Source organism: Malurus melanocephalus, unplaced genomic scaffold (genome assembly GCF_030028575.1).
Source record: "Malurus melanocephalus ecotype Western Australia unplaced genomic scaffold, MMel_1.1 scaffold_453, whole genome shotgun sequence".
Classification (NCBI taxonomy): domain Eukaryota; kingdom Metazoa; phylum Chordata; class Aves; order Passeriformes; family Maluridae; genus Malurus; species Malurus melanocephalus.
The window spans coordinates 302484-322716 of NW_026623685.1; the positions used below are offsets into that span (position 1 = coordinate 302484).

At 56.3% G+C, this 20233-nt stretch overlaps 3 protein-coding genes across 3 annotated transcripts in view; all 3 read right to left on the minus strand.

The window, feature by feature from the left end:
• Positions 1-131: 131 nt before the first annotated feature.
• PPP1R27 (protein phosphatase 1 regulatory subunit 27) lies at positions 132-1720 on the minus strand. The gene is made up of 3 exons (XM_057380495.1): positions 1504-1720; positions 411-561; positions 132-272 (listed from the first exon to the last, which is right to left on the minus strand). Exons 1-3 carry the CDS (start codon positions 1718-1720, stop codon positions 149-151), a joined length of 492 nt encoding a protein of 163 aa, XP_057236478.1. The 3' UTR covers positions 132-148.
• A 2599-nt stretch (positions 1721-4319) lies between these two features.
• On the minus strand, positions 4320-12434 carry P4HB (prolyl 4-hydroxylase subunit beta). Its single transcript, XM_057380428.1, has 11 exons — positions 12211-12434; positions 11743-11949; positions 10876-11009; positions 10537-10674; positions 8393-8497; positions 7990-8115; positions 7563-7763; positions 6824-6944; positions 6438-6619; positions 5896-5982; positions 4320-5345 (listed from the first exon to the last, which is right to left on the minus strand). Exons 1-11 carry the CDS (start codon positions 12383-12385, stop codon positions 5259-5261), a joined length of 1563 nt encoding a protein of 520 aa, XP_057236411.1. The 5' UTR covers positions 12386-12434; the 3' UTR covers positions 4320-5258.
• Positions 12435-15036: 2602 nt separating this feature from the next.
• ARHGDIA (Rho GDP dissociation inhibitor alpha) overlaps positions 15037-20233 on the minus strand; it is a 28297-nt gene continuing 23100 nt past the window's right edge. The window contains exons 2-6 of the mRNA XM_057380446.1: positions 18414-18622; positions 17721-17804; positions 17282-17358; positions 17045-17108; positions 15037-16669 (exon numbers count right to left, since the gene is read on the minus strand). Coding sequence (XP_057236429.1) covers positions 16470-16669; positions 17045-17108; positions 17282-17358; positions 17721-17804; positions 18414-18603 — 615 coding nt within the window. The 5' untranslated portion in view covers positions 18604-18622 and the 3' untranslated portion in view covers positions 15037-16469. The remainder of the gene's footprint in view (positions 16670-17044; positions 17109-17281; positions 17359-17720; positions 17805-18413; positions 18623-20233) is intronic.

Genomic DNA, 20233 nt, shown 5'->3' on the forward strand with positions numbered 1-20233 from the left:
GCGGCGGAGGCGGTAACGGAGGTTCTTTATTGCAAAAGTACAAAGTGTTTGGCGGTTGGCGGTACCGAGTGCCGCTGCCCAGGCCCAGCCCGGGCGGAGCCCCGCCACAGCCGCCGGGCTCTCGGGGCTGCTCCCCGCCCTGCYCGCCTCAGCCCAGCGCGGTGCCCCCGAACAGCTGCACCAGGTCCTCGTACTCGGGGTCGATGAGGTCCGAGGGTTTCTCCCCGTCGTCTGTGGTGGCCTCCAGGCTGGCCCCGAGGGACAGGAGGTACCTGCAGGACGCGGATCTGAGCCCCGGGCCGGGCCGGTCCCGCAGCCCCGGAGCAGCGCGGGCACCGGGCACCCCCCGGGACCGCACGGACCCTGCTCAGCCCGCTGCTGGCAGCTCTCGGGGTCCCACAGCTCCTTACCGGGCTATGTCAGCGTAGCCATCGCTGCAGGCCATGTGCAGCGGCGTCCAGCCCTTCTCGTCTCTCTGGTGAATGTCAGCGCCGTGTTTCACCAGCAGCTTGACGCAGTCCAGGTTCCCCGTCAGCACAGCTTCGTGCAGGGCTGCCATGCCTGAAGGGACAGCAGCTGTTAGCCCTGGCAGGGGGAAGGGTCCCCATGCTGAGCTCAAACGTTGTCACAGCTCAGGAATGGGCTGCAGGAGCTCTCCTCTCAGGGAGAGGACTGTAGGGAAAGAAAGAYTGAGGCAGCCAGAGGAGCTGCCGTGGGTTCCTGCTGCCCTTCTGCAGCATAAATACCACGTCTGGGATGGTGCAGCACCCATCGCTCTGGCCAGGCAGGACTGAGGGAGGAGGAGGAGGAGCTGCCCCTTCGAGCCCTGGCCAGGACTCACACGGACACACCAGAAAAGAGAAAAGTCTCTGGCATCATGTGCTGCCTGAGTTTCGGAAGCTCCTCACTGATGAAGAATCAGTATGGACAGAAGGAAGCCCAGCGCCATCTGAGCCTCTCTGTCCGTGGCCACGTGAATGCAGAAGCTGAACCAAGTGTAAGAAAAGGACAGATCTGCATAAACCTGTACAGATCAAGGTGTTCCATAAACTGTTGCTGGTGAGGCTGTGCAAACAGAACACAAAACTTTCCCCATGAGTCTCCAGAATCAGACAWACAAGAGGGAGCAGTGCCTGTGAGAAACAGGCAGAGCCAGGAACAAATCCCCCACTCTGGGGAAAGGCAGAGTCCCAGGGTCATGCCCAGAGCTCACAGAGCAGCCCGTGCCTGCCGTTGTCCTTTCAGGTCCCAGCACTGCAGGTGCTCCATTGCAGGACCAGAGCCAAGCTCCTGCTTCCCTCAGCGTGTGTTTACTGTGCTGTTGAGGGAAGATGTTGTGGCCCTGGCCTGGAGCTCTTGGACCCTGCTGGGCACTTGCTCATGCCAGGGAGGGACCTGTCCTGCTTGAGCCCCGCTGAAGGTGGCCCCAGAGCCGCTGGTGTCCCTCACAGCCCCACTGAGTGCCACTGCTGTGCCCCAGCTCTGCCCATCAGCAGCACTCACCAGAAGGGTAGATGGTGTCCAGTGTCACCTTCCTGGCTCGTATGAACCTGCCCACCTGCTCCAGGTCCCCCTGCTTGATGTGGTCCTGAAAGACGACGTCGTTGGGGAAGTGCACGGCGCGCGGGGCCCTGAGAGGCGGCGGGCACGGTCTGCACCGGGGCACCGACACCAGGCAATAGTCCCTCATGCTGCCAGGAGCCTTCAGGCACAGCGGCATCGGGTGCTCAGCACTCAGCCTGGCCACACGCTGCTCTGCTCTGCTCTGCTCTTCTGCCTGTCAGGGCCTCCTCACTCCAGAGCTGCGCTGCCCCGCACTGCTGCCACACTGCTGCCACACTGCTGCCACACTGCTGTCACACTGCTGTCACACTGCTGTCACACTGCTGCCACACTGCTGCCACACTGCTGCCTCTGTCCGTGTCCCTTAGTGCCTCTGTCCGTGTCCCCTTGCTGCCTCTGTCCGTGTCCCCTGCTGCCTCTGTCCGTGTCCCCTGCTGCCTCTGTCCGTGTCCCTTTGCTGCCTCTGTCCGTGTCCCTTAGTGCCTCTGTCCGTGTCCCTTAGTGCCTCTGTCCGTGTCCCTTTGCTGCCTCTGTCCGTGTCCCTTAGTGCCTCTGTCCGTGTCCCCTGCTGCCTCTGTCCGTGTCCCTTAGTGCCTCTGTCCGTGTCCCCTGCTGCCTCTGTCCGTGTCCCTTTGCTGCCTCTGTCCGTGTCCCTTTGCTGCACAGAAGTGGCAGCCACTGCGCTCTCCTGTACTCCCGAGTCACATGCAGGAGGTGGCACGTGGCACTTGCCGCTCACCTGCCGGCCCTTGGCCCAGGACTGATGGTTCTGTGGCAGCACCACRTTATAAAGACTTCCCTGGGCTATTTTGGGGACATGCAGCTCATGCTATTTGCCATGATGCTTCGTAATTGAGCCGCCCAGGCCTGCAGCCTCCCACTTTTGGGCAGAAGTTGATGTCTCATCTTACCACCCACCTGTTGATGCACCCATCCAAGGGGTCAAATCCACTCTTGCGTAGCCCTTCCTGGGAGCCTGGAGGCAACTTCCCARCACGGAGCCCTTCTGGGCCAAGGGGCACGGGGCAATCACCGAGGCAGGGAACTGCTGCTGTGTCCCAGGTAGCTGCTGCAGTGTGCATGTGCCAGGGCTGGGGACACAAACACATCCAGAGCTGTCACCTTTCTGTCACCCCCAGCTGCAGGGCACAACTGGAGAGGGAGAGGAGCTGTACAGCCCAGCATGGATGCACAATGTGCCTGTTGGGTGTCCCCTGTGTCCCTGTAGGGACAGAGGTGCTGCTGGTGATCCTGAGACAGGTGCAGAATCAGCACTGCTGGTCCCTGGTGTTCCTTGCCCTACTTCAGACTGGAAAGCAGCTGCTGCTGAGGGCAGGAACAGCGGGAGAACAGCACCACCAGCAGACAGTTCCTGCCTCTGATATTCTCCAGCTGCACTACCATGGCCCAAAACAGAACCATCTCCCAMAGAGGAACCATTCAGGTCCATCAAGGGTTTAAGCAACCACTGCTTTTTTCCATCATTTGGGCATGTCAGCGTTTTGTGCTCTGTCATGCTGATGGGGATTGTTCAGGCAGATATGTCAGAAATAATCTCTGTGCAGCTTTAGGAGTCAGGGATTCCACTCTGCCCCTTCTGCTGCAGGCCCTTGCCCTGACCCCGCAGCACAGAGCCACACCTGACAACTCCTGCACTTGTTTATCTGCTGSCAAACGCATCGATCTCTTGGCCGAGCATTTGTTCATGGTTACATCAGCTGGAACATGGTGCTGGGGACAAAACCCTTCCAGCTTTCTTGGAACAGCAATTAGGCATGTACATGAGATGGCTGCCACAGGAGAGGCCCCTCCTCAAAGCTGACTACAGGGCATCTCAGCCCAGGAACASAAGAAAACCACTGCAGAGCTCAAGTCCGACTAGCTTTACAAAATGGACCTATTTGAGTCAAATTGTAGACACTACCTTCTAGCAGAACTTTACTAGTGAGTAAAGTACTCGTGGGGGTACTCCCCACCCGCCCTGACAAAGCAGCTGTCATCAACCAGCCCGGGCTACCAGCACTACCTGTGTTTTTGGGGTGCAGAAATGACCCTTGCCCACCCTGGGTCCAGTGGGGGACAGAGGTGTATTCAGAGATTCTCCTCCCTGTAATTGCAGGTACAGGTGTCACCCATACCGAGCTGCTGTTCTGTCAGGGACAGCCCTTCCTGAACCCTCAGCTGGTGTTTGCCTGCTCAGCCCCAGCCTGCTGCTGCTGTGGCCAAAGGTTGGGGACACAACCCTGGGACTGTGTCCCAGGGAGCCACAGGAGAAGGTTGGAGCTGGAGATAGAGACAAGTGTTGTCCAACAGCCCTGTGCCRCTGCTCCAGCACATCCCTGATCACTGAGAGGCACCTACAATTGTCCTCTAGCCTCACCCTGCCTTCCCTGTGACATTTATAGCTCATTTTCTAACCAAAATACCTTCAGCAACAAGCAGCAGGTTTGGAAATAGCAGCGTGGCTCAGGGGGTCATGTGAGCCTGACCAGCAGAGCCCCAGCAGCCCAGCCAGCTGGCCCAGGGGCTGTGCACCCAGAGCCAAAGCMCAGCCTGCTCACTGCTCASAGTGCTGCACAACCCCATGGATCTGGACAGCACACGAGCATTGTAAAGCTCTTTTCCTTTATTAATTATGTGGAGAAGGTGRCATGCCCCACTGCAGCAGAGTCCTTGAGAATCACCCAACAACCCTGCTCCCACATTCCAGAGTCCATTCAAATATTCTACACACTGATAAAGACAAAGAGCCAGAATAGTATTAAAATCTCAACTTTATTTGGCCATCAAATTCAGTACCAATGTTATTGTAGCAGAATGCTAAGAACCAGCCTGATGTATCTCAGGCGTGTGAGGCACTCCCTCAGTCACATTCCCAAACCCCAGTAATTGCAAATGTCCTGTTTGATCTGTTCATCAGGCCCTCCCCCACCACCCACCTGCCAGGTCAACCCACTCAATACAATTCATGGAAAGGGATTGCAAGTCTTGTCTTTGATCAGAAGGATGGCAGCACAGCTGGAGAGCCAGCAGCCACCTCCACCYCAGAGCCTGCCACAGCCAGTGCACACAGGATTCCACTCCTCCAGGTATTTGGAATAGTCACCTCCAAGTGTCTTAAAGCAGAGGGGAAAGGAAACAACTGGCTAGCATCAAGAGAAGCACCTTTACATACACCCTTGCCCAGGAACAACAGCCCTCGGCTCCTACATCTACTGAAGGCCAGCCCCAGGGAAGAACWGCTGAGACCATGAAAGACTCTGTGAGGTGCAGAAATCAATTATGGGCTTTAGTTGTAAAAGAAAAAGAGAAAAAAGCTGTCTTGTAAGATGTTAGTGGCAAGGCTCCAGATTGTCAGGGYACTGAACTCCTGGTACCACCTCACAACCTCCTGCTGCCCAGAAGAACAGAATACCCCAGAAAAAAAGCTGTGTACAAAAAAGTACATCACAATAGAGAAAGGAGCCCAGCTGGCTGGGCTGGCTCCCTACTGACAGGTTCCTTCTCAACAGCCAAAAGAAAGAAAAGGTAAGTGTAGAGACAAGTGAGGGTAAAGCGTTACTTTAGAAGCCAATCCCTGGATTTCCAGTCATTCACCTTCTGCTTTAAATCTTAATGGGTTTCTGACTCACTGGGCTGCATCACAGCAGCCAATTTAGTGTCTGATTTTTTGGGTGATGCAGATCAGTCTTCTCTTATAATTCATCCTTTTGAAGTTTCTGCTCATCCTCATCACCTTCCTCAAGATCTGTTTCTTCATCYGTCTCCAGGTCCTCCAGATCCTGTGGAGGTTACAGACAGCTCTTGGTTTCTGGCACATGAGGCAGATCCATAACCAAGCACTGAGCAGGAGCCCTCATCTGGTCACTYCTCTCTGCTGCTGTGCTAATAAAACACCCAGAGCCTTCCACCAAGAGCTTCACATTCAGGACATTCAGATTAGGAGCCCCTGGAAGTTGGTACCTGCACCTGTAGTATCCTCCACACAGCCCCMCCTCTGCCCACCAGCAGGTGAGAGCTTCCCTCTAGACACAGATTTGTGGCACTGATCACACACAGCCCAGTTCCAGGTGCTGAGGAGAAGTTCCCTGGGGAACAGTGCCCAAACACAGCACTGCTGCTTCACACCCACCAGGGTATGTCCAGCAAGGAGCCCACTGCAGGCCCACAGCCAGCCAGGCTGCATCTCAACAGATCACACCAAGATGCACTTTGTTCACCAGCAATATCCTCTGATACATAACTCTGATCTTATTTAGGACTGAGGATTCAGGCACAGAAGCAGATCTGCCCCCTGTCCCCAGAGCATGTGTCTCCATTCACATTACTCACATCATCAGCTGCTGCTCCATCCTGACCTCCGCTCTCCAGGAATTTTTTGAAGCCCTCTAATGTCCTCTCCCCATTATAATCAATTACCTATGGAGGGAAGAGATAAGAATGCTGGTTATAGGCACTACAGACCCACAGGCCTGGAGAGGAGAATTCTCTTTCTGAGCAAMAGTGAACATGCCAAGCAAAAGGGAGTTTAAAAATTCACCTTCACCCATATGAGACGAAGGAAAACAGCTCAGCCACTAGACTTCAGAGATCACTGCGAGGAAAGAATAGCCTGCAGATGAGCACAGTGYCCTCTATGCTCCCTCTTTTCCCCATTCCCACTTCCCACTCGCCCCAAATTCTTTCCTACAGCCCAGCTCCCCACACAGGGTCTTGGGTGTCCTGCAGACTTGTGTTCCATCCCAACTTGTTGTGTTCCATCCCAGTGCAGATCCCTCCCAAAGGCCTTGTCCAGAACAACTCTGTCCAGAGCAGGCAGCTGAGCTTTCCCAGGCCCCTGGCTACGTGAAGTGCAAGCCCAGCTGCCTCCTTACATTTCTGCCAGAGCCTGCAGGGAAGAACTTGAGTGTGGGGAAGCTGTGGATTTTCACTGCCTCCACTTCATTAGCCGTTGAGTCCATCTTGGCAATGACAATGTTCTCGTGGTCCCTGTAGGTTTCTCCCAGCTTGTCCCAGATTGGAGCCAGCTGCTTGCAGTGACCACACCATGGGGCATCTGTTAATGACAGAGACAGAGCTGCACCAACAACCTAACAAGGTCCTACTCCTCCCTGACCAGACAGCTCTCACATCTTTGCAACCAAGGCACTGCCTTTGGGACCCAGCCCTACAAAAGGCCTTTTCCCTAATCCTGGTCTCRCAGTGTTTTGGCAATCCTTTCACATCCATTACTTGSAATCAGCTGCAGGAAGATACTCACAGAACTCCACAAAGACATTCTTATTCTCATCAAAAGCAACTTCTTCAAAGTTCTTCCCAACCAGAACCTTGACAGGCTGCTTGTCCCAATCTTCAGGAAGATCCTGACTCATCAGGTGGGGCTGGAATAAAAAGTGAAATTCAGACACACTGTTGGCTACACAGCTGCCTGGACTGAACATGCAATCCTGCAAAATCCAGGTTTAACCASCCCACTGGTGACAGGCTGTGAGCAAGCAGAGGAATTGGTCATTTCCTCTTTTCCCACAGTCTCCTGCCTACCCTGACCCAGCAGGAATAAATACCAGGTGCTGTGCAGAGAGTGACAAGAGAGCTCTGCAGGAAGGAAGCAGCACTGCTGACAGCCCCAATCCCAGAGGACTGGCTTTGCTGCACCCCCACTGCTGGSTGAGCTGCCCATGGCCCCTCCAGCAAACACAAGCTGACAACTCTTCACCCTGTGCCACACAATTCACACCTTCTGCAGACTGCTGGCACAAAGAGCAACWGGATAAACAGCACAGTCCCCACAGGCAGAGCACAATGCCTTGGCCATGCCCAGGTCCCTCCACTTGGCTTGCTCTCCTACACYCTGCAGGCTCCAGCAGCTTTGCCTTTCACTGCTAATCACAAAGCAGGAGWGGAGGAGCTTTTCCAGCTGACTCTCCAGTCTCTCAAAAGGAGCATTTCTGTTCCCTCTCAGCTACCTCATTCMCCACCAGTATGGTTTATCCACACACCTTGATCTTGCCTGCCAGGAACTTGTCACAGAACTCTTTGATCTTGTCTGCTGTAAGCTCATCAGATTCAGGTTTGTATTTGGTCATTTCTTCCTCCAGGGTGATCAGACGTACAGCTGGGCACTCTTCCTTCTTTAGGCCAAAAAACTCCAAAATCCTCTGATTGTCACTGTGGTCACTGTCTATGAAGATGAACAGGATCTTGGGAGGAAAAARGGGAAAGGCAGGAGGTGATCATGAGTACCTTGTGGCTACTGACACTTCACMCACATGCTCACACCAACTGTGGCTGAATTGGGCTCCCCCTGTCCCAGAAAAGAGAGTTGGTTTAAAGTTCTCCTCCACAGCTGCTSCATGGATAAAGACAGGGCTATACTTCTCTGCAGGAGGTGCTCTCTTAGCTCACAATCCAAGAAATCCATCTCACCTTCCCTTTGAAGTTTCCAGCTGCACTCTTGAAGTTGTCCAGCTTCCCTTGATAGTCAGACACACTTTTTGGTAGGAAGAGCAGAATATGAGTCTTGATCTCTCCTCCRAATATTTTAGGAGCAGTCTGAAGAGTAAAAAATAAAGTTTATTTTTGGAAAAGAGGCAAGACAGTATCCAGACCAGTTAGTTTTGTTATGCTGACCAGCCCACAGCAGACTCCAATACTGCAGGAATGCTCCGCACAGCAAGCTCACACTCCCTTTATCCTGGTGTCCTTCCCACTCCTCCACACCCCAGTGTCAGCTCCAGAATAAAAGATGATCAKGGAATGTGCAACTGGAGCTTTGCTATATCCTTGCAGCAGCCATASAAACAGCCTTGTCAGAGATCTAAAAACCCACCTGCTCTGTGAACTCTATGACCAGGGGCAATGAATTAGACTTGATGAAGTTCAGCAGATTATCTTTTGTGAGATCCCCTTCAAAGTTGTTCTGGCCTTCATCAAACTGCAAAAACAGACATTTTTCATTAAACACTTGCACATCCCACACAAATCTCTCGGTGCCTGCACACCAAGTCACTGCAGCTGCACTCATTCAAGCAGACTTCCATCTCAACACTGTTACCACACGTCCACATAAAATCTGGAKCAAGGTGTTAATCTTCCTGGCAAGCAAAGCTTTAAATCCCTCCCCAGTGGGAAATGGTGAGGAGCAACAACAGCCAGGTTTGATCTTGGCCTTGCTCTGCACTGCTGTAAAGCCACTGATGGTGCAGGTCACCAAAAACCCTCTGCAGGAATCAGTGGCAGACACTGCAGCCAAACAGTGCTGGAACATCTGACAGCAGAGCCTGCAGCAAACAGTGACTCCCTCAGCTCTGGGGGTTCATTGAGTCTCTCTCGTTAGAGACAGCAGCACAGGTGGCACATGACAGCACAGGTGGCACATGACAGCAGAGGTGCCAGGTGCTGTTTGACAGAGCCATCCCTGACCTGGACACAGGCTGTACCAGCAGCAGCTCTGTCAGGGTGACAGGCAGGATGTGCACAAGGGCACACAGTGCCTTCCTGGCAGGGCCATACTCGAGTTCTGGCAGCAGCAAGGGAGTGCACTCAGATAACCTCTGGTAGGGGAAGCATACCAGTGGAAAAGCTGAGRAAAACACTTAACATCAGAAAATAACTTCACCAACACTTTAAGAAGCCTTACAGATCACCTCAGCACCATCARTACAGYGTGCAAGGGCCTRTGTGAGTCTGGACAACTCCACAGAGTAAGAGAAGAATGATGARCCAAAACCAAAACCAAAACAGGCCATCAAGGTCCCTGYCCTGGTGTTTGGTTACTGTGGGTGCTCCTTTTCTTTTTGGTTTAGCGTAGACGTGTCCAAGAGCTCCCATGGCACTGCCATGCCATCACACACAAACAGGAGGAACCCCCAAAGGCTGCACAAATCTAGGCTGCTTCTTCCTGAGCTGAGCACTCCTGGCCCATCCCAGCCTGGCACAGCACAAACTTCCAACACATTTCAAAGGCTGCCATGCCCAGAACTCTGCCCAGCCCAGCACTACCCAGAGTGGGGCACACAGAGCTGCTCACACAACAGGGCACAGCTACCAAACGAGACAAGAACCAAACACTCCTCTCTCCCCCCCATTTTGCTAATGCAKTTTGAACTCATGAGCCATTACACCCTTAGCCACACTGACCTGAGGGGCCTCTRACTCAGAAATTACMTTTACAAACTTCTGTCACCATAAAAATAACCATTGTCAGAGGTATAGYARAATAAAACAATTATTTCAAGTGAACAAAGAATGAAATTCTTGTGGCTGTCYCAGGTCAAACGGGCAGAGTCATGATTGATAAGATTACACGTTTAGGAAGTTTGAACTCCAAGCACTTTGTACTTTCTCGCAGYACCTGTGGGTGAGGAGCCACCAAGYCTAAAGAACCTCTCCTTGTCTGTTCAAACCTGGAATTTCATGCCTTGATCAGTACATTTATTTGTGATTCTGGAGGTAGTTRGCATCCCTCTGCACATAATCCACTGCCCCAGTCAGCTGGAACTGCAAATCCTCTTAGGAGTGTCTTTGGAAGCCCTGCACTACAGAGCCCACAGCAGGGAGACAGAACAGCTCTTGGACACGGCACAGAGTGACAGCCAAAGGCCACAGTGAGAATCAACTCTGCTAAGCAACAGCCCAGCAGCCAGAGAGCCCCTCTGCTGCTCTCYTGGGCCTGTCCAGGACAGAGAAGTGAGTGAAGGAATAACCAACACCCACAGCCCAGCAGCTCTAGGGGACAGCACAGGCCTGGGGGACTGACACTCCTGCACACTGTGTGTTCCTGAGGCTTTCCCACCCCACAAAGGACCACRGGSTTTGCTCTCCTGCAGGCTCTGAGGCCTGAGAACAACCCACTGACASYGTGGGGCCTTTACTGCTTCACAARGGCTGASCTGGTGAGAGTTTGACTGGTTAGAGAAAAGGGAASAGACAGCAGATCCCAGGSTGCTGCTCAGGCGTGGCATGAGCCAGTACCTTCTTGAAGAGGATGACGCYRTCCTTACTAATCTGGTACTTGCTGAAGACATCAGTACTGGAGGAAATCCCAAAGGGAATATCATCCACAGCTTCTGCTGCYGACAGGAACTCCTTTGCAGCCTCTGATGTCACATCCTGGAGAGTAAAGAAAGGGGTCTCAGAGGGGCCACATCACCTCAAGTATTCACATCTCAGGGCTCAGTCCAAACAACTGGAAGATCAAGAAAGGCAGGACAGCAAGCATTGCACAATGCACAGAGCCTTCASCAGCCAGGAGGAARCAGGCAAGGCCTTGGACACACACAGGAGCATCTCCAACGGAAAAACAAACCCTACCTTGAAGAAACCAATCACCACCACTTCACTGGAGTCCACCAGAGCCTCTGCAGCAGCCACATCAGTCAGGGTGGCAGCAGCCGGGCCTGTGCGCTTCCTCAGCCAGCTGACAATATCGTCTGCTTCCCTGCCAGCTGCACCAGGAGAGAATAASGAGTCACTTTCCCCACCACAGCTAAGTTCAAGACCACTAAACCCTCCAGAWTTCAGAAAGACCTTTCAGCAGCTGGTCAAGAGATCAGCAAGACTCGAGATATCGTTTACGCAACTCTTTCCCTTTCACTCAKGGTGTAATTAAGCTAATCCCTAATTGATAAGTCAAGGTACAAGGGGCTCCCAGGAATCCATTCTTCYCTCACCTCCTGCCCCTGKCCTTAAACTTTGACCAGCAATGCAGCACTTCTCCAAGAAGTATTACTTATGGTTATTACATTGCCTTTTCCTTCCAAGATCTTTACTCTGGATGTTACCCTCTGTTATCCAGCACTACTGGCTTAGCTGAATTCCATTGTGGCCTTCCTTGCAGCYCTCCAACACCCCGTATTKGCCCCCTCACCCAACAGCCCTGCCATGTTTCCAGTTCTGGGCACTGCCTGAGTCAAGTCAAGCCTCATAGCAAACCAAGCTCAGGTACCTTTGCTTTCCTACACAAAGGCGATTTTATCCACTCTAGCTCACACTAGGGATGTCCCCAGAGCGAGGCCATAAAGGCTGGCCCGTTCCCCCATCAGCCCGGCACTGTTTCCAGGCTGCTGTCACCGTGGACCTTGTCCAGCCAAGGAGCACGGGGCCATGTGCCGGCGCCACGTCGCTGCCCTCTGCACTCAGGGRCCACCCCGACCCGCTTCACCCCGTCCTGCCCCTCACCCGTGTACTCCTTGGGCGCGGCCTTGTCGCCGTTCTTGAAGAACTTGATGGTGGGATAGCCGCGTACGCCGAACTGTTGTGCCAGCTCCGACTCCTCCGTGGCGTCCACCTTGGCCAGCCGGATTTCCGAGCCCTCCGCCTTCAGCTTCGCCGCCGCCTTCGCATACTCGGGCGCCAGCGCTTTGCAATGTCCGCACCACGGCGCGTCTGCGGGACGGGCTGTCAGCGCGGGCCGGGCCTCCCGACTGCACCCCCGGCTGGAGCAGAGCCCCGGAGCGGGGTGGAACAGCCGGGGGGACCCGCGCAGACCCCGGGAGAGGCCCTGCCCCACACCCGCCCCAGGGAGCCCGTCCCTCAGCCCCGCTCCCGGCCCGACCCTCCCGTCCCTCAGCACCGCTCCCGTCCCGACCCTCCCGTCCCTCAGCCCTCCCCGCCCGTCTCCCCCCGGCCCGGCCCCGCCGCGCTCACAGAACTCGACGAGCAGGTATCGGTGTTCGGCCAGCGCCTGCTCGAAGGAACTGGCGCGCAGCACCAGGACGCCATCCTCCTCCTCGGGCTGGGCGGCCCGGGCGGGCAGCAGCAGGGCCAGGCAGAGGCAGAGGCAGAGGCAGAGGAGCGGCGGCAGAGCGCGCAGCGCGGCCATGGCTGATGGCGGCGGGCAGGACGGGCCGAGCGGGGCGCGCGGCCGCAGCGCCGCCTCCCTTTATAGACCCGCCCCCGGCGCTGCGGGATCCYATTGGCCGCGCCGCCCGCCCGCCATTGGCTGCGGCCGCTGCCCGGGCCCCTGCGCGCCTCCCATTGGCTGGCGGGCCGGCCACACCCCTCTCCCGGCGCCTCGGGTTGGCCGTGGGCCGCGCGCTCCGCCCTCGGGCCGCCATTGGCTGCTTTCCCGGCAGCGMCGYTCGCCATTGGTCCGCGCYKCCGCCTCGCGCGTCCCTGCCCTCGAACGTGGCACTCGGGAAGGGCCGCCGGGCGGCACCGCGCGTGCGCACAGCCGCGTGCGCGTGGTGGATCCTGATTGGGCAGTGTGCCTCATGTGACCCGTTGGGGGCGGGGCTGAGGGCACGTGACCAGCCCGGTGTGCGAGGCCTCTGCCGGTGATTCCCGCCCGGGGCGGCTCCGGAAGCGCTGCGCTTTGCTCCGGTCTGTCCGTGAACGGCACGGGACACGGGACACGGGACACCGCCCGGCGCCCGGGGCGGCTCTGGCAGCTGCTCGGGGCTCGGTGCCGGCGCTGCCCCTCCTGGCAGGCTGTTCCCTCGGGACAGCCCCGTTTCGTTCGCTGAAATGTCGCCGATCCCGGAGATGGCCGGGGCAGCTCAGGCAGCGCTGCCGTTGCCGCAGGGGCCGCGGGGACTCTTGGCACACACGCCCACCGAAGGCTCGAGCACGGTGTTCCCCGTGCCCCCGGGTGGAGAAGGGCCCCTTGGGGCTCTGGCTCTGAGAGCCCGGTTCTGTGCGGAGCCCCGGGGCAGAGGAGCCCGGTGACCGGGGCAGTGCCGTCCCTCAGCTCCGCCTGCGCTGCCCCGGTGCTGCCCCGGTGCTGCCGAGCGTCGCTGCTGCTGGTGCGGGGCAGGGGAGAGCCCCGGGCGGTGCCGGTGCCGGTGCCGGGATAACCCCGCCCCTGCTCCCGGTGACGGGCTGGAACCGGGGACACTCGGGGCTGCCGGGCAGTGCCGGCCCGGGGCCGCTGCAGAACCGCTGCTCTTTGCYCTGCGGAGCCGCGCCCTGAGCCGGCGGCACCGGGGACAAGGAGCTCTCTCTCCGGTTCCGAGAGAATCCGCCCTCCCCGAGTGCTGGCGGCTGTTGCCGTTCAGGAGCTGTGAGCAGTGCTGAACGAGACGCTTTTGTTGGGCCCGGGGAGAGTTCAGCCTTGGTGAAGGGGCAGTGGCCACCCGGGGCCGGGCAGRCACAGGCACGGGGCTGACAGGGAGGGGATCAGCGCTGCATTAATCCAGACCACCTCGGAGCCTGTTGGGTTCCACGGCTGGAAACCATCGGCCACAGAGGGGTTTGCAGCAATGTCTGTGCTGTAGGAGACCCTGTCCTGGGGTAGTTGTGGCTCCAGCACGGCTGCTGCTGCTGCACTCAGAGCTGTGTGTCACAGGGAGCTGCTCCTGTGCAACCTCTGCCTGAGGTTCCTGCAGTGCACCCTGGAAGGGGCTGAGGCTTTACTTTGGGAGCTCAATTGATGSAAATGTCTGTCCCACCCCGCCTGTGACCGGAGCCGCTCATGCACAGGTGCTCTGTGGGTTTGCACCAGGCAGGAGAGTGCAGCAGTTTCTGCTGCAGAAAGATGTGCCAGASAGCAAAGCAGAGAATCGCAGAGTTACAGCAGAGCGCAGCCATYCTGCCCCTTCAGGTCTCCCACCATGGCACAAAGGGTCTAACAGAAACCTCGACATCCTGAGTGTGGAAACTCTTGCCGAAGTGCTGGGGTTTCATCAGCCGGTGCTGCTCTGASCCTGCCCGCAGAGCGGCTGTTGGGGCCGGCACAGGGGCCTTTGCTCACACCACAGTTGTGTGTGGGTTTGATCTAACGGACACCCCGAGGGTGAGGCGGGTTCCCTGAGCAGCCTGAGCTGCCCTTCGTGCCCCAGGCTGTGCCAGGGGCTGGGGGCTGCAGCTGAGTGCAGCACAGTGACAGTGCCCGCTCCTGCTCCTGCCCGCCCACACCGCTGCCTTTGCTGCCTTCAGCCCTTGTTCTTTCCAAGTCCCATCATCTCCTTCAGCAGCTCTCCAAGGCCCAAGGAAGGAGCGTGTAGGGAGCTCCAAATACAAGAGGGAGCCTGTGGGGTTCTCAGTTACCTTTGTGTGTTTTTGAGCAGGAGTAGGATCAAGCCCTCCCCTCCAGCTTCTCTCACACCATGGATTCTGTGAGGAGCTTTTCACAGCTACACTTTCCTTATCCTTAACACAAACATGCCACATGCTCTGTAAACATCCGCAGGCTTTTATCAGGCTGCCTCTCCTGGATTGTGTTCTCCAATTGCCTCCCTCATTCCTGTGACTGCACAGGAATTTCCCCAGAGAAGTCACGTTGTGGGTTCAGAGCCCCCTGCTTCTCTGCTGGTGAGAGATTTCAATTTTCACCGTCACACACACTCCCATCCCTCACACTGTGGACATATCCTGCACACAGAGTGCCATGGGGCCTCTGCTCTGGCAAGGGCTGGCCCAGATCCTGTTTCACAYTCTAGCAAGTGCAGAGATCGTGGTYTTTACCCATACYAGGTRTTTGCASAAATCTCATTTGGCCAYTTCCTACCTAAGATCCAGCATGGACAATACACGGTCAGTTCAAAGATTTTATTTAACTGTCATAAAAGGAGCAGACGATGATTCCAAACCTGTTAACCTGGATCTAGGACTTACAGACAATATGCACCAAATCAAATTAACAAAAAACTCTCTAGGGACAGGGCGAAGGGAGTTAGAGGCAAAGACGTAGCTACAAGAAAGCCACATGTACTTGGTCCCAGTTTGAATATAACCTCAAGGTGGTAGATCCAAATTGGAGGGCTGTGGAGGTGGCACACGCCTGCCCAGCCCCAGATGTCGCAAGGGGCCCCKGGGGCTGCAGCCACGCAGCCACGGTGGAGGCTGGCATGCAGWGGGGCTGTGGCAGGCACAGGGGGCCGAGTGCCAAGGCAATAACTACTGACAGGGCAGGCACCGATTTTAAAGGCAGAACAGATACATAAGGCATTAACCACTTCAGAACACTTGTCCATCGCAAACTCTTGGTTGATCGCATCAGGAGCAGCTGCAGAGACAGACTCATCCATCCTCAGCCCAAAACAGCCAGGAGGGCAGGTGCTGTCCTGGAAATGTCAGTGCTTTGCAGCTCCCTGGGCTGCAATGAGAAGTGCGAGGTGATGGCAACATTGGTGACCCTGCAGCACGCTCCCTGCAGCTCCCTCTGTGCCCCGGGGCACCCAGAGAGCTCAGGGCTCTGCACGGGCCAGGCCAGGCTCCAGCTGGGCCAGTGCTCAGGGGCCAGGAACGGTGGCCAGGCATCAGCCAGGATGTCACACCCTCTCTCTCCCCTCTGGACATGTCCCGTCTCAGCAGCAAAGTGGGAAGTTGTGAATCTTTCCAAATAACCCATGAGGGGCGTGACCAAGCTGAGCCCACGCCAACRGATGGAGAAGGCGGGTGGCATTTAAAAAGTGTAACAGGGGCAGGGCCCCCTCCCTAGAGGATATGTGTTACACATTTAAGGCATCATGGTTACAGGGAACATCCACAAATGAAACTGCCCAGGACACTGACGGGCGGAAAGGGCAGGCAGACACCACTTGAGCCAATAAACTGTTTGGACAGCTGCCTGGCACCAAAATTCTTCAGCTACTTGGAGGCAGTAGCTACCCTGAGCTGTGCGCAGGAAAGCCAAGCACGGGATCCTAACAGGAGTTCCTCCCCTTTGGCACCTCCTGGATAAAGGAAGGTGGGAAGAAAGAAAGGGCCTGGCAAGGGAGTGGGCACTCAGTGCTGGGGCAGCGCAGCCCCAGGACGGGCAGCTGGAGAGCAGATGCAGACAGCACGTTTGGTCAATGCATTCACCAATTCTCTGGGGAGGGGGCACATAAAAAACTGAGCTCTCTGGTCAAGTGACAATGGGAGTGACAGGTAAGAGGGTTCCAATGTCAGCACTTTGGTACAGGGGGGGAATTCTACGGTTGCCAATGTCTGATTCACTCTCTGGGATTTGGCTTCAGGAAGGGCTAGTCCTTCCAATCCTTCTTGATGGTCAGGTTCCACTCCCAGGACAGGTGGTCAGTCTTATCATCATCTGTGAACTTGGATTTGATATTGTAGCTGCCCCGGGCCAGCATGCCCTTTGGGGCCTCCTCCATGGGGGTCAGAAACTCGTACTCCTCTGCTCGGGGGCCATAGCTCCCAACCATGTACTCGGTCTTGTCAACTGGAAGGACAGAAAGAGATGTATGCAGGTGCTCAGGAGCCTCCCTTGCATCGGGCAAGGACAGTTTTACACCATTTTACTGTTACAACAATCCACAGAACAGCTCTAACACTAACCTTGGGCCCCTCGGGTGGGAGTGACCCCACAGCACTGACAATGCTGTGATTTGCTTCCCACCACACTGGGGGAAATGGGCTCTGGGAATYGGGATCACATGCAGCTCAGCCAGGACTGCGGGCTGTCCCACCAGCAGTGGCACTGAGATTGTCCCATCCCATGAGGAGCTGCTGGGCAGCCCTTGTCACAGCAGCACACAGGGAGCCCTCACTCACAYGGAGCAGCACCAAGTCACAGTCACACAGAAGTCACACTTACTTTTCACACCTTTCCGGAACGTGTGCTGAATGTACTTCAACCCTGACACGATCTCCCTGTTCACCTGCAGAGAGATAAACAGGACTGAGCAAGACATCTCCATTCACAGTGCCCACCCCACCTGCAGAAGAGCCCATTCTTTCAGCAGAACTCCATTTYTGGGGCACAGGTTCTCCCAGGCCAGGACTGCAGCAGTCTGGGGTTCCATTCGTTCTGTTTCCAGGTCAGAATCCTTACCCTAAAGGAGATTTTTATCCGGTACTCCACGCCCTCCTTCAGCACAAATGCCTGTTTCTTGTAGCTCTCCAGGTCACCTGCAGAGAAGGGAGAGGGCTCAGAGCTGCTGTGTGCTGCAGGAGCAGGGAATGGCCTTTGCTGCAGGGCCCTCGTGGTGCTGGAGCTGGGCAAGCAGTGCCCTAGCACAGGACACTGCAGCACAACCGTGTCAGTAATTCTTTGCAGATGTTTGCCCCAAGGCTGTCACCATTTCAAAGCTGCCACAAATGTCACCGTGTGCCTGCCCTATCCAGCTCCTCACACCTCTACARAACACCCAGGTGCCACAGAACTCCTGCCACTGCAGAGTTCACTGGGGCCCAAGCACTTTGCTCTGTCTCCAGCACCTCTGACACAGGAAAGCTCACCCACCCTGGCAGCAGTGCTCCTCCCAGCTCACCTGTCAGGTCCAGTTCCAGGGGCCCTGGAGCCGTAGCACAGACCAAGGTCAGTTTGGTCACCACCACRTTTGGAGCGTTGGGATCTAGACAAATGAAAAAGCTGATAAACATCCATCTCTGACACTGACAACACAGCTCCCTTTCCTTCCAGAGAGCTCCTTCAAAGACCAAGAAAAGCAGCGAGAGCAGCCTGGCACTCTGTAAGGGTCAGGGCTCCTGCTGCACTGGGCCAGCCCCAGCCCATCCCAAAGGCAGTGCCACCCCAACCCTCCCCAAAGGCAGTGCCACCCCAGCCCTCCCCAAAGGCAGTGCCACCCCAGCCCTGCCCAAAGGCAGTGCCACCCCAGCCCTCCCCAAAGGCAGTGTCACCCCAGCCCATCCCAAAGGCAGTGTCACCCCAACCCTCCCCAAAGGCAGTGCCACCCCAGCCCATCCCAAAGGCAGTGCCACCCCAGCCCTCCCCAAAGGCAGTACCACCCCAGCCCATCCCAAAGGCAGTGCCACCCCAGCCCTGCCCAAAGGCAGTGCCACCCCAGCCCTCCCCAAAGGCAGTGTCACCCCAGCCCTCACCCTGAGCCCTCTGCTGCAGGCAGAGATGGGCAGGGGGATGCACAGACACAGCTCTGTGGTTTGGGCTGTGCTCCTGCCCAAACACAGATCTGGAGAGGGGAGCAGCACACGCCAGGTCTCACCTGCACTCACGGTGACAGCGCCCAGCAGAGCCTCCTTGTACTTGCGCAGGCTCTCGTCATCCTTGTCCAGCTCCTGGATCTCCTGGATGCTCTTCTGGGCAGGTGGCTTGTAGTTGACAGAGTGCTCATCCTCCTCGTTCTCAGCTGCAATCTGGGCCAGCTGCTCTGCCGTTGGCTCCTGCTCTGCCATCCTCACACAGTGACCCACACTGGAGCAGGGGGGACAARTGTGACTGCACTGACCAAGCACACAAGCAGCAGGCTCCCCAAAACAGCCCTCTGTGACACTCACTGGGACCCTTCACATTGTCCCCTGGGTACACAAACCTGCCAAGGGCCCCAGCCCCAGCAGAACCCTCCYGAGGCCACATCTCATCTTCAGCCCRCAGAGATCCAGGCAAGAGGGAGAAAAAATTCAATCTCAGKGCATTGTTTGTAAGGTAAATAGCCCAAAGCCACTCTCCTCCACAAGATCAACCCGGTGAGGCTTTCAATTGGAATAAACCAGAGCCCAGAATAAAGCCAGTTCTGCTGTGCACAAGAGGATTCCAGCTAAGAAAAGGCCATGAATGGCAGGAGCCTCTGCTGGGATCTGCTGCTCACGTTCTGTAACTCAATCAGGTCAGTGTGCTGTGCCAGATGCCTTGGCAGAGTGGGATGAGGCACCTGACTCAGCCTTTGCAAGGATCTGTGGCACACACAACCAGGGAACAGGCAGTGGAGTAAACAAGATGTGGAGCCTGGCTCAGCTGCCAGGAAATGCCTGGCCACACCAAGGGCTGGGGAAAGGTGATGCCAATATTCTGTTAAAATCCTCAGTAAAAGTCAGTGCCACCCTCAGGAATTCCCGGTGTTCCACAGGGCACKTTATCTGAAGGGTTATCCTGTGGCAAATACCAACTTGGATTCTCTAAAGACTCRGAACACTCTGGCACAGCTTTACAAAGGACTGTGAGATTATGGGACACCAAAGGGCTCTTCAGGGCACAAGCATCTGTGCAGGAACTTTTCCTGCTGTASCTGTGCCTCTGCAGCTTCCATGGCACAGTCCAGCAGTGCAGGCCAGGCTGGGCTTGGCTCTGGGRAACAGCCCTCACCTTTGCCATCAGTTTACCCTGCTCTGTAGGACAGCACAGCCCCCAGGAACTGCCACAGCCACAGCAAGGGACCCCAGCCCTTGCTGGAAGCAGAGTACAGGAGGGTTCCTGGATCTCCAGAAACAAACCCTGACTCCCTGCAGATCCTTGGGATCACAGAAGTCTATAAAAGGCAGCAGGAGGCTGAATCCCCACCTGGGAATTTGCWCTCTGCCTCCACTGCTCCCTCAGGCCAGCAGCTTCTGCATTCTCAGCGTGTTTTGTGCCGGACAGACGGTTTGCTGTCTGCAGCACGGACATGAGAGCCCCACCTCCTGCCAGGCAGAAACACTAACGGGAATATCCCTGCTGCTGTCCAGGCTGACAGTGGGAACCGTTGAGTTCCCAGCCTGGAATCCCAATCCCACAGCAGCAGTGAACCCAGCATTACTCAGAGTCTGTTCAGATGAGCTAATCCAGCGTCCATCAGGCCCCAGCACAGCTGTGGAGGAGCAGCAGTGCCAGCTCCAGCAGTCCCCACCCTTCCTTCTTCCTTCTTCCCGCGCAGGGAAAGCCTGCACAGCCACCCGACAACTTGGCTGCAATGTCATCTCCAAATAACCGATTCTGCAGGGCTCTGTCCCAGCTCACTGTGCCAGGACAGGGCACCAGAACCGCCCAGCCCGGCCTGGCTGCTCCACACGGGCAGATCAGACACTCCCAGGGCAGCACAGGGGATGGGGG

Excerpts from the sequence above, each read along its gene's own strand:
- PPP1R27 (XM_057380495.1), bottom strand. The coding sequence starts at position 1,720 with ATGCCGCTGTGCCTGAAGGCTCCTGGCAGCATGAGGGACTATTGCCTG. Across the intron at positions 562-1,503 it reads GGACACCATCTACCCTTCTG|GCATGGCAGCCCTGCACGAA; the intron begins GTGAGTGCTGCT and ends CTGTCCCTTCAG. Across the intron at positions 273-410 it reads GGCTACGCTGACATAGCCCG|GTACCTCCTGTCCCTCGGGG; the intron begins GTAAGGAGCTGT and ends CGCGTCCTGCAG.